The sequence below is a fragment of the Pteropus alecto genome, unplaced genomic scaffold (genome assembly GCF_000325575.1).
Source record: "Pteropus alecto unplaced genomic scaffold, ASM32557v1 scaffold155, whole genome shotgun sequence".
Lineage (NCBI taxonomy): Eukaryota > Metazoa > Chordata > Mammalia > Chiroptera > Pteropodidae > Pteropus > Pteropus alecto.
Genome location: NW_006438113.1, coordinates 11,244,772 through 11,258,148, shown reverse-complemented (window position 1 = coordinate 11,258,148; position 13,377 = coordinate 11,244,772). Strand labels below are relative to the sequence as shown.

General features: G+C 36.4%; 1 protein-coding gene and 1 pseudogene across 4 annotated transcripts in view; one reads left to right on the top strand and one right to left on the bottom strand.

Annotated features, from left to right (window-relative positions):
- The window catches only part of FAM149B1 (family with sequence similarity 149 member B1), a 58,789-nt gene that overhangs the window by 40,327 nt on the left and 5,085 nt on the right, over nt 1–13,377 (top strand). For 2 of the 4 annotated variants that reach the window (XM_025049332.1, XM_006915521.3), the window contains exons 8-10: nt 7,371–7,495; nt 9,152–9,258; nt 11,874–12,098. In XM_025049332.1, the coding sequence (XP_024905100.1) occupies nt 7,371–7,495; nt 9,152–9,258; nt 11,874–12,098 (457 nt within the window). The remainder of the gene's footprint in view (nt 1–7,370; nt 7,496–9,151; nt 9,259–11,873; nt 12,099–13,377) is intronic. The other 2 variants (XM_025049333.1, XM_025049334.1) reach the window with 2 other exon arrangements.
- LOC112482817 lies at nt 10,730–10,851 on the bottom strand (annotated as a pseudogene).

The following is a 13,377-nucleotide window of genomic DNA, read 5'->3' as shown; positions in this document are numbered from 1 at the left end:
CGGAACATACAGCGGAGAAAGGAAAGTCTCTTCAATAAATGGTGCTGGGAAAACTGGAAAGCCACCTGCAAAAGAATGAAACTAAACTGTTTTCTATCACTACACACCAAAATTAACTCAAAATGAACCAAGGACCTGAATATAAGACCTAAAACAATAAAATGCATAGAAGAAAACAGAGAAACTAAACTCGAGGACCTTGGACTTAAAGAGAATTTTATGAATTTGACCTCAAAGGCAAGAGAAGTAGAAGCAGAAATAAATGAATGGGACTACATCAAACCAAAAAGCTCTGCTCAACAAAAGAAACTGTCAACAAGGTAAAGAGACAACCATCTGAACTGGAAAATATATTTGCCAGCAATGCCTCCGATATCCAAAATATACAAAGGGCCTAAAATTCAAAATATATAAAGAATTCATACAACTCAATAACAACAACAACAACAAAACAAACAATCCAATCAAAAAAGGAGCAGAGAACCTGAACAGACACCTCTCCCTGGAGGACATACAAATGGCCAACAAATATTTGAAAAGATGCTCAAGAACGCTAGCTATTAGAGAAATGCAGATCAAAACCACAATGAGATACCATCTCACACCTGTTAGGATAGCTATAATCAAGAGGACAAGTAATAACAAAGGTTGGAGAAGATGCAGAGAAAAAAGAACCCTCATACACTGCTGGTGGGACTACAAATTGGTACAGCCACTAAGGAAAATAGTATGGAGGTTCCTCAAAAACTAAGAAGTGACCTATCATATGATCCAGCAATCCCTCTACCCCAAAGATTTGAAAACCCATATCCAAAATGATATTTGCACACCATGTTCATAGCACCATTATTCACAGTGGCCGGGACATGGAAGCAACCAAAGTGTCCTACAATAGATGATTGGCTAAGGAAGCTGTGGTACATATATACAATGGAATATTACTTGGCCATAAAAAGAGATGAAATACTGCTATTTGCGACAACATGGATGGACCTCAAGATAATCATGCTAAGCGAAATAAGGCAGATAGAGAAAGTTGAAAATCGCATGATATCACATATGTGGGATATAAACCTAAAAGCAACAAAGGAACAGGACAGAGACTCATGTACATGGACGATAGACTAGTAGTTACCGGAGGGTAGGGTGTGGGGGTAGGGGATAGGTAGATGAGGTAAAGGGGGTGAAATATGTGGTGACAAAAAAAAAGTCTAACTATGGGAGGTGAACACACAGTGTTAATATATATATATGCCTACTGTTAAAGTGTACATCTGAAACTTATTGGATTTTGTTAACCAGTGTCACCATACAAAATAAATAAATAAATGAAGTCATGAGAAGGAATGAGGAAAAATAATAATAATCTTTGTGTATCAAGGACATTATCATAAAGTAAAAAAAAAACCTACAGAATTGAAGAAAATATGTGCAAATCATATACCACATAAGAATTTAGTATCCACAATACATAAAGAACTACAACTCAACAAAAGGACAAACAACTCAGTTAAAAAATGGGCAAATAACTTGAATAGATGTTTCTCCAAAGATATACAAATGACTAATAAGTAAATGAAAAAATCATTTATAACAACATCATTATTCATTAGAGAAATGCAAATCAACACCTAAACCACAGTGAGATACCACTTCGTACCTGCTAAGATAGCTCTGTGTGTGTGTGTGTGTGTGTGTGTGTGTGTGTTTTAAGGACAGTAAGGATGTGGAAATATGGAACCTTCATACATTGCTAGTGGGAATATAAAGTAGTACAGGTATTGCTGTACTGGAAAGTTTGGCAGGTCCTCAAAAGGTTAAATATAAAATTACCATATGACCCAGCAATTCCACTCAAAGGTATATAACCAAAAGAATTGAAGACATATATCCACAAAAAAGCCTGTGCATGAAAGTTTATAGCAGCATTATTCTTAATAATCAGAAAGTGGAACCAACCCAAATATCCACCAACTGATGAATGGATAAAGAAAATTTGGCATATCCATGTGTCCCCCTCAAAACTCATATGATGAAGCCTTTAACCTTCAATGAGTGTGTTTGGAGATAGGGCCTTTAGGGTGGTAATTAAGGTTAAATGAGGTCATAAGGATGGGGCCCTAATCTTATAGGGTTGGTATCCTCATACGAAGAGGAAAAGACATTAGAGCTCTCTTTCTCTGTGGATACACAGAAAAGAGATCACGCAAGGACACAGTGAAAAGGCAGCTGCCTGCAAGCCAGGAAGAGAGGTCTCGCCACAAATCAACCCTGAAAGCACCTTGATCTTAGACTCCTAGGCTACATAACTGTGAGAAAATGAATTTCTGTTAAGCTGTCCAGTCTGTGGTATTTCGTTATGGCAGCCTGAGTAACTAATAGACCATGTAATGGAATATTATTCATCCATAAAAAGAGTTAAGTAATGATTCATGCTATGACATGAATGAACCTTGAAAATATTATGCTAAGAGAAAGTAGCCAGACACAAAGGGCCGTGTATTATATGATCTTATGATTCCATTAAGATGAAATGTCCAGAACAGGAAGATCTATAGAGACAGAAAGTAGTTTAGTGGTTGCCAGGGGATGGAGGAAGAGGGGAATTGGGAACTATGGGATTTTTTGGAATGAGGGAAATTTTCTGAATTAAATAGTGGTGGTTGTTGCACAACATTGTGAATATAATTTTTAAAAACCACTTAATTGTATATTATGAAATGGTTTAAAGTGGCAAATTTTATGTTATGTAGATTTTTTCTCATTAAATTTTTTTTTAATTCTTCCAATCTGAAAGACGTCTTCTAACATTTATTATATGTGAGTTTGTTGATGATGAATTCTTTCTTTTGTAGATATGAAAATTTCTTTATTTTGCTTTTTCTTTCAAGACAATTTTTCAGGGTACAGAATTCTAGGTGGACAGTTTTTCTCTCAGTACTTGAAAGATGTTGTCCACTCTCTTCTCACTTGCATTGTGACATGATATCTGATGTCATCCTTTTCTTTGTTCCTGTGTACATGTCTTTTTTTCTTTGGTGGCTTTTAAGATTTTCTCTTTATTACTGCTTTTGAGCAATCTGATTATGATGTGCCTCAATATAATTTTCTTCATGTTACTTCTGCTTGGAGTTTGTTGAACTATTTAGATCTATGCATTTTTGTTTTGTTTGGAAAGTTTTCAGCCATTATTTCTTCAGATATTTTCTGTCCCCCCACATCCCTCAGGACTCTAGTTACTCATATTTAATCCATTTGATCACTTATCCCTCAGATACATTCCCCCGCCCCGCCCCCGTATATTTCATTTTGGATAGTTTCTATTATTGTGCCTTCAAGTTCATTAATCTTTTCTTCTGCAATGTTGAATCTACTGTTAAGCTCATCCAGTGTATTTTTCTACTCAGACATTGTTTTCTATGAAATATGAGTGATGTTAATATCTCCCATGTTGCTAATTTTTTGAAAAATGTGGAATAATTCGACATCTGGGTTGGTTTCAATGATTGACATTCTCCTCATTCTGAGTTGTGTTTTCCTGCCTGGTAATCTTTGGATGCTAGAAATTGTGAATTTTATCCTATTGGGGGTGAATTTTTTTATTCGTATAAATTTTCCTGGTCTTTTTCTGGGATGCAGTTACTTGAAATAAGTTCTGTCCTTTCTGGTCTTGCTTTTATGATTCGTTAGGCAGGTCTGGAGCAATGCTCACTATAGAGCTAATTATTCCCCAGCTACTAAAGCAAGATCTTCCCAAGTACTCTGTCCAATTACCCATGAATTATGAGTTTTTCTAGTATGGCTGGTGGGAGCAGGGAATTTTTCTGATCTTGTATAAGCAGCAGGCACTGTTCCCTCTAATTCTTTCAGTTGGTTGTCTTTCCTAGCCTCAGGTATTTTTTCTCACACATGCACTGATCAGTACTCTTTTGAGTACTAAAGTAACACCCTATCCTCTGCAGATATCCTGGGTTCTCTTTCTGTTCACTTTCCTCCTCTCTGGTACTGTCCTATGAACCCTAGCTCTCTTGGTCTCTCTGGACTCTCAAATCAGGGAGTCCACCAGGGTCTTCCTCTGTTCTCCCTCTTTGTGTCACGTCTTGGAAACTCTTTCAAGGCAATCGTAGGGCTAGCCTCATTGGTTTACCATCTCATGATCTGATCTTTCATGACCCGATTTCCAGTCTCATGGATTTATTGTTTGAAGCAGGAGAGTAAAGCCAGTCTGTTATTCCATCTTGGCTGTAAGCAGAAGTCCAGCAAAATTTTTAAACTTTTTATTAAAGTATATCTATATAGAAAATCACAGAATAAGTTTATATCAAGTAAGCTTATTTTAGAAACATTTGTATGACGGAACATTACCAACACTTTAGAAGCCCTTCTCATGCTTTCTTTCAGTTACTAAACTACTTCCCTAAGAATAACCCTTTTCTGACATAACACCACAGAGTAATTGTACCTGTTTTAAAACTTCGTAAAAACACATTTGTATAGTATGTGCCCTTCACCTGGCTTTTAAACTCAACATCGTTAAATTCAAGTTTTGCTTGTAACAAGAGTTTATTTTCATTGTTATAGTTTTCAATTGTATATCACATTTTACTGTAGATAAACATTTGGGTAGTTTCCAGTTTGTTTGCCTACATACAGTGCAGTTATGAACATTCTTGTATGTGTCTTTTGGTAAACATATGTACTGGATACAGAAGAGCAGCATTGCTGGGTCATAGGATATGCTATTCCGATGTCAGTGAATACTGCCATAAATTTTTCCAAAGTGGCTGCACCTATTTACACTCTCACCAGTATTTTATGAGAATTCCAGTTGCTCTACATTTTCCATAGTTGCTTCACACATCGGCCAGTTGATACTGTGGTTTCTTTTTTAAAGCCATTCTTTTGTATATATGTAAGTTCTCTTTTTAAGCTGGTATTGGAGAACAATAAAACTTTTAAAAACTAACTGGTTTATATTAAGTGAGGTTAATTTTTTGGAGACAGAACAGGTGATAAAGTCCACAGTCAAACTTAGTAATAAATGCTGGAGATAAAGGAACTCCTTTAGTTTTCAGTATCAGCCACTGAGATATCAGAGAAAACATTGATTTTGCCTATCACAATTTACCAATGTTGGGCTGTGAATTAATATGCTTTCAGCTTATTTTTCTGTGCATATATAATTTACGTCATTTCATTGTCGCTGTGATTTTTAGAATTAAAGTCTTAAAACAAAGACACTGATCTTGAAATGGAGCTGCAGGATCTCTAACTGGTTTAGTGGGCTGATTGAAATTCCCTAAAACAGGAGTCAGCAAATTTTGTGCATAAAAAGCCAAGTAGTAAATACTTTAGTCTTTGCCAGCCATCCAGTCTCTGTTACAATTACTCAACTCTGCCCTTGAAAACTGCCATAAACAATATATAAATGAGTGGATATATCCATGTGCACTCTTATATATTTAGTATGTATGTTCACCAAAGACATATATAAGAAGGTGCATAACTACACTGTGAGACATAAACTGGAAACTGCCCAAGTATCCCTCCAGTAGAATGTGATACATTCTTACAACAGTGTTCTATACAACAAGAAAACACAAGCTACTGTTGAAAACACAGATGGTGGTAACAGGCATAAGGTTTCCCACTGGGGTGGTGAAAGTTATGGAATAGATAGTGGTGAAGGTTGCACAACACCATGCATGTACTTAATGCCACTCAACAGTATACTTTAAAATGGTTAAAATAGTAAATTTCATGTATATCTTGCTACAATAAGATTTTTTAAAACACCACATGACAACTTGTGGTATTTTAAGGTTTGTCAACTGTAACTGAGTAGTTTATGAAACTGAATGTAATAATTTATTTTATAACTTTTTTAACAACTCTTTTAACTTTTAATCAGACCAGTTTTAAAATCCAAATTATGGAATAATATTTAAAAATTATCTTTAACTCTAATTTGCTAATGGGAAAACAAACTTCACTAGACATTTTTGTCAAGAAAAGGTACACCTTCTCTGAATGAAGCAGTAATAAACAAGATGATGAAGTGATTTAGAAACAATGACAACCGAGAGTTCATATTAGTTCTACTCAAAAACATGATTCCACATCTTGAAGTCAGTTTGGGAGCCAAAATTGATGGTGAGAAGTGCTAAAATCCCAGGTTTTTGGAAATGCCAAAATCCAATATTTTGATTATGATTAATGAAGCTATGAACATTCTTGAGCAGTCTTCTGGTACACATGTGCAAGAGTTCCTCTAGGGCATACACCATCATGTGGAGTTGCTGGCTCATAGAGAAATGCGTCTTCAACTACGCTAGATAATCCCCAATTGCCCAAAGTGATTGTTCTATATATCCACTAACAGTACACGAGTTCCTGTGCTCACAATCTCTTCAATAGCTACTGATCATTTTTTTGTCAATGTATAAAAGGGTGTTTCATTGTGGTTTTATTTCACCATTTAAAAAATTAAGGTATAATTTACATACAGCAAAATTCACCCTTTTTAGTGTACATATTTCCCACCTCCTTTCCTCTGGAATGAATTCAGGATGAATTCCTTAGATCTTTTTCTTCTAGTTCACTAAGTCTGTCTTCAGAAGGATCTAACATTATTAACTCTCTGCTGAGTTTTTTAGTAATTTTAGTTCTTTTGTAGTTTTCTTCTTTTACAAATCTACTTGGGTATTTTTATGTCTTACTCTTTACTTATATTTTTAATTGCTTCATTTGTTTTACATTTCGAACCTGATCATTCCAATTTCGGAAGTCTTTGCTGACCTGATTATGTATTTCTGCTTGCTCTTTCTCAAGGTATTTTGTTTCCTCTTGGATCATGTGATTTTTAACAGTGGGTTTTAATCTTGTAACTTTATGTGGAAATTCTTTGAAGCCTAGATTAACAATCTGAAGGTTCCCCTAGGACTACATTGTTCATTGTAGTAGTTACTAGTCACGTGTGGCTATTAAATTTAACATTCTGTTCCTCAAGCAAACCAAATTTTAAGTGCTCTGTAGCCACATGTGGCTAGAGGCCACTATTTTGGACAATACATATGTAGAACATATCTATCAAGTGCAAATACTTTGTTGCACAAGCTTTGCTCTAGATATCTTTGCTTTTCCTTCTGCCAGGTACCAATAGGCATTGCCAGCCTGCTTTAAACGAAATTCTTGGTTTGAGGTATTTTGTTTGCTTGTTCGTTTTTGAATCATGCATGCTGTATGAAATTGGGCTGCTAATATGAGTGAAGCCTAGCTTGAGACCACGAGATCTGAGGGGAGATTTTTTTTTTCACAATACTGTGGGTCTGGAGATATCCATGGATAATAGATTCTGTTCCTTTGCTCAGATGATGAGAGTAATATTGCAATCACCAGATCAGCTTCACAAAGCCCCTGTGTGCTGAGTGAACCACAACCTTTGGTCTTACCTCGAGTGCCACAGTCTAAGGTGCTGTCCATCACCTCGAATCCGGTAAGCCCCACAGGGGAATATACTGAAGAACCTAGGACTATTCTTGCCAGAGGAAGTTTGCTCAGAGTTATTTGCCTTAGTTGTATTATTTATGACTCAATTTTTTTTTCAGTAAAGTTACGTGTTTATCACGATAATCTAGGGACTCTACGTGTTGACAAATTTAATTTCAGTTTAAAAAATTAATAGCAAATTATGGTTATTTTCAGTCAGCTCTTTTGAAAAGGCATCTATAAGCTGTGCAATCTAGAATCAACTGTGTGGTGAGCCTAACTCTGTTCTGGAATGAAGGATATAATGAAAAGAGGGACCAAGTCTCAGATTTTTTATGGTCTTAACATTCTGCCCTTTGACTTTCTTTTTGACGCCTTCCTTTTTCTCTTACCTCTGCTTACCTAGTCTTTGTTTTTTAAATATTTGAATCTGTTGACTTTTTTGCCTTATGGAGGTTCAGCACTCATAACCCAGGTGTAAAAGGCAAACCAGAGAGAGGAGAAAGAGTCTTAATTAAGTCTATGAACAAGCATAAAGATGGCCATTTCTTACAGGTTGATGAGCCTGCCTGGTCTCTTCTTAGTGTAATGACTTATGTAGTGCCAGTTCCTACATGTTAATTTCCCAGTGTTATTTGTGACAAAAGAGTTGGAGGGTAGTGGGGAGGGAAAAAAAGAGAGAAAAAGGACTCTAATCCTTAGACCATACTCATCAACCCTGGATTTTACTACCAGATCTAGTATTTGCTTTGTTAATATACTGGCCAGATATTGTGCAGCTGGACTTATAAATGAGCTATTTAAAATAAGGCCCATACCATATTGCATTAAAGGATGAACCAGGTGAACTAATGTTCCTTTGGTTGTAATAAAATACTTCTACATGTTGAACTGGTTTGGCTATGGTTTAAGAAAACTGAGTCCCAAACAGTTAAATGGCTTTGATTTTTAATAATAAAAAGAAGAAGTGTTAATCCAAACATTCTTCAGAGAAAGTAGGAGGAAAATGCATGGCAAAGGAGACGGCCAAACTGAAGGCTTGAGAGAAAAAAGAAACAGGACACTGAGGTGGTGATGTCAGTCCAAGTAAGAGTAAATCTTGCTAACATTTGAACAAATAAGATTAACACCTTCTAATAAGTCTTCAGAATTTAGGTTATCAGTGAGAGCTGACTACTCCAGCGGTAGTGGAGAAAGGATTAGTTTCTATAGAGTGGAGGACTATGTGAGATTGTTAGAGCTTACCCTTATTTTTTCCATTTTTGTTCCATATTTGTTTTTTCTTTTTAGGTTTTCTTTTATAATGTAATGTAAGTAACAAAAATAATAAAGGTCCTCTCTCCTCTGTGACAGTGGCTGTTAAGTGCTTTCATCTAGATTGATCAGGCTTACCCCACCTGCTGTCACTTAGGAATAGAGAGGAAAGGACTATGACCCTGTCATCTTGAGGGATTGTCCCCCCACATCCCTCAGGACTAAGTTCACTGTCATCTTGACAGTGAACTTAGGGCCCCAGCTGGGCTATTGGCCAAGATATTACAAAAGTTAAGGCATATGAGAAAAATGTATAAATGACCTAATTTGGAAATAACTTTTGGCAAAGTTGGACAACTAAGCAGGTATCTTCACCAACCAATGAGTAACGTCTTCTTTTAACATATAGATGAGTCTCTGTCAAGCAGCAAGTGGTCATCAGCCAAATGTGAATGGTCTCTTGGTTCATGGGATGCCTCTACAGCCAAGAAATCTCTCCCTAATGGACAAACTCCTGTAAGAAGTATAAAATTGTAAAAGACTATAGAGTTTACGTAGATCACTGAGAATAGGACAGTCAGTCAATCAACATGAACATATTGAATAGCGAACAAGCAGTCAGACACCTAGAAAGTAAAAGCATCTAAGGGAAATGGTCTTCAAGTTCAAGGAGCCAATAATATAACTAGAAAGAGAAGACACACACAGGTAGAAAGAGACCTAACCATACAGGGCATTTTTGTGACTGAATGCTAAGTGGATGGCACCCAGAGTGAGTGCTATGGCAGCCCCAAAGAAGGGAGGCATTTTGCTGGGTAAGTATAGATTTTGAACTTGCCCTTGAAAGATGAGAGTGTGCATAAGCAGAGAAGAGCAGTAAGGCTATTTATTCTAGGTAGGAGAAATGGTGTGGGAAAAGGTTTGGAGATGGGAAAACACAAAATATGTAAAAGAGAAAAACCATTTTTGCTATAATAGGATAGGAGATAGGTCGGAACTTTAATGCTTCTGACCAAAGATTATTGACAATCTTCTAGAATTAAATTAGGCCATGGTATGATTAGGGAAAAAGAAGAGACTATGAAATTGATGAAGGTTGGGACCAGACTGTGGAGGGTATTGAATGCCATGTTTTTGAGATCCATTCATGTTGTTGCATGTTACCTTCTCTTTTATTGCCAAGTAGCATTCTATTCTAAGAATATACAATTTGTTTATCCATTCTTCTATTAATGAATACTTGGGCTGTTTCTAGATAGGGGCAGTTAGTTATGCGGAAAGGCACTAAATATATTCTTGCACGGATCTTTTTTGTAGACCTATGGTCTCATTTTCTTGGGTCAATATCTAGAAGTGAAAATGCCATACAATTTTCCAAAGTAATTGCACCATTTTATACTCCCACCAGCAATGTATGAGTTTCAGTTGGGAAGCACATATATTTAAATCAGGAATTTGAAAGATAGATTTCACAGCAGAACAGAGACTGGATTGCAGCAGGAGGAACTGAAAGTAAGGAATCTAATGCAGGAGTTCAAGCATACGCTGCTAAGGGTCTACACTCAAGTTGTAGCAAATTAAATATATCTGGAGATATTGTAAAAGAAATCAAATTCTATAAAAAGAAAAGAATCAGTTACCTTGGAGATTTCACACTCAAGGGAAGCTTGTTTGGGAGAGGAGAAGATGAGTTTCGTTTGGGGTGTGTTGGGTTTACAGTGATGGGGCATCTTGTGGGAAATATGGGTCAGATTTGGCAGTTGATCTAGAAGTCACTTAGCTAGAGGTGGTAATTGAATCTAGAATTATGAATGAGTAGCTGGAGGACAAAATAATGTTGGCAAAGAGTAGCTAAGGCCTAAATCTTCTGTAATTATTTTTTTTCCCCTTTTTTGTTTAGGCGAGGCAACCCTTTGTTGACCTCACCGACTGCAAGGCCCTTATCAGTTTACAATCCCTTATGTTTATTTTTTTTTTAATTTTTTTACGCCTAGAGCACCTGTAGGTCTTCCTAGGTGGTCTCCCATCCAAGTACTAACCTGGCCCGACCCTGCTTAGCTTCTGAGATCAGATGGGATCGAGCATGTTCAGGGTGGCATGGCCATAGACTAAACCTTCTGTAATTAGAAAGTATAGTATGTAAAGAAAATACATAACTGAATGGATAGGGAGGCTGGAAACCAAAAAGATCTCTTGTAATGCTCAAGGCTTAGTCCTATTTCCTGACGAGCACTTTCCCTTCAAAGTCCACCAAACATTGAGGAATATTTTGCACTAGAGGACAGTAATGTGTCCTGAAAGGTTGAAGAACTTGCTGAAAACCAAATAACACATGACAGAGCTTTATTCTTTCACTTTCCCATTTCATTGTGCAAGTGCTGCCTCTTAGGTGCCTTACAGTAGAGCCAAACGTCCTCTCATCTGCCTAAAAAACAAAACTCCTGAGTCTGTAAGGCCGAATTTAAGCTGCTGAACTATTTGGACAAGGTATTTTATCAGAGTACTTACACCAAAGTGTTCTATTTCAGTTGCTTATGCAAATGAGGATCTACTGTGGTCCTTCTACCTTGGACAGCCCAAGGCTCTGGACCCTTTGCCTGCTCCCAGCTTTCCGAGGGACCCACACTCCTACCCTTGCAGGCTCCAAATAGCTCAGCATTTTAATCTCCACAGTGGGAGCCACATTGGTACCACATTACTCCCAAGCAGCAATATTTACCATTGTGTTGTTTTTCTGGTGACATTCCTTCAGCACAAAAGAATGCCTCAAATATGGTAGGAATCTCAGTCCCTGAGGTAAACTTTTGGGAAATATTTTGGAGGAGGTACCCTTCAGGTTAGCCTTCACTGGTAACTGAAGTGACTGTGATGGCAGGTGAATAAGGGACTTGGTTTCCTAAATCCCCATTCTAGTAAATTATGTGTATGCGTGAAGTGGTCTTTAAGAACACGTTCTCATACCTAAGTCAGATTACATAATTTTTAGAAACTAAGTTACTGATTGAATGGATTTTTACTTTTGTTTTCTACCTCGAATGTATTTTATAGTCTAAGGCTTTTTACTCTTTTGAGTCTTGTCTCTGGTATAGAGAAACCTTGATTTCACTGTGGGTTTCTGATTTGGCCACTAGAGATATTGATGACAAGCTACTTATGAGGCCCGGGTCCAGTACCATCCTTTCAACCCGAAATTGGGCAAATCGAGCCCTGGACCTTTGTACATCATCTCTGTCATATACAGTGCAGTCCACCAGGAGACGCAACCCTCCACCACGAACCCTTCATCCCATCAGTACAAGCCATTCACGCGCTGGAACACCAAGACCTATGGAAGAAATCCTCAGAGGATCCCGAGTGTAGGTTTCAAAAGCAGAACTTCTGGAAGCTGTTGTAAAACTAATGAAGACTTTTACATAGAGAACAAATTTAAATATAAGATCGAAATATATACCTATAAACTAATCATTGCTTATTTTTATGATAGATTAAAGACTGGTTTAAATCCACTACAGAAAAAAATGAGTTTAAACTTGAATTAAATTCAGGTACTGGGTCTTTCTGTTGATTTAACTAAAGATTTCTATTTCTACAAATAAAACGTTGGCTAGAATACTTCAGTCACGCTTACTAAAGGAAAAAAAGATGTATGTATTTTATTAAACATTTTTCTTAGTAGGAACATGCTCAGTGAAATGCATCCCAAAATAGTAGTTAATTCTCCTTTAATATTTTTCTCTACCATTGGGAAATGCTTATTCCATTGACAACGAAAATGTCAGAGAAGTAGTTGCTTTATACTGAGAATATATATATTCCCTTAGCACTTCTTAGGAAATAACACTAAACATAGTATCTTCCATACTATGTGCAAAAAAATAGCTAGAAGTCAATTTTTTTTAATAAAATTATTTTATTAGTTTATTCCCTTAGCACTTCTTAGGAAATAACACTAAACTTCCATACTATGTGCAAAAAAATACCTAGAAGTCAATTTTTTAAATAAAATTATTTTATTAGTTGATTCACAAAAATCTTAGGATGGTTGATTTCTAACACTATGACCAAGGGTATGAGATAATAATGCCATGACTCTTTTGAATTCAGCTTCTATATTAAGTACATATCACTATACTTCTCTCCCAACATGTTATTTCTTGATTTTCATTTTTCAATTTGTTATAATTTATCCCAATAGACTAAGATATCCAAAACCACCAAAAATCTTTGTCAGAACACCAGGGTTCACTATTTTATAATGTTGATGTAGCTACATCTATACTAATATGGCTTATAGATTCATTCATTTAGAAGATAAATGGTCTTGATGTGTAATTAATCTCATCTCTTCTGACAGTTCATTTTTCAAAGTAGAAAAATAAGTTGCTGTTTTCTTCTGGGACATGAAAGTATCTTTCAGTTTCAGTTACTGTCTTGGGTATGAGTCATACTGCAAACTGCTCCAAAGTCCATGGAAGAAAATGAAAGTTTAGGAACTTTACCTGGGAATTATAGTTATTAGTGAAATGGACAACCAGAATGCCTAGAACAGTAGAGAATTCCATTAGATATGAAATTACAAATCCATTTTTGGTAGAGAAGTGTAATACCAGATGGGGAAAACTGCTTTATTCCAGT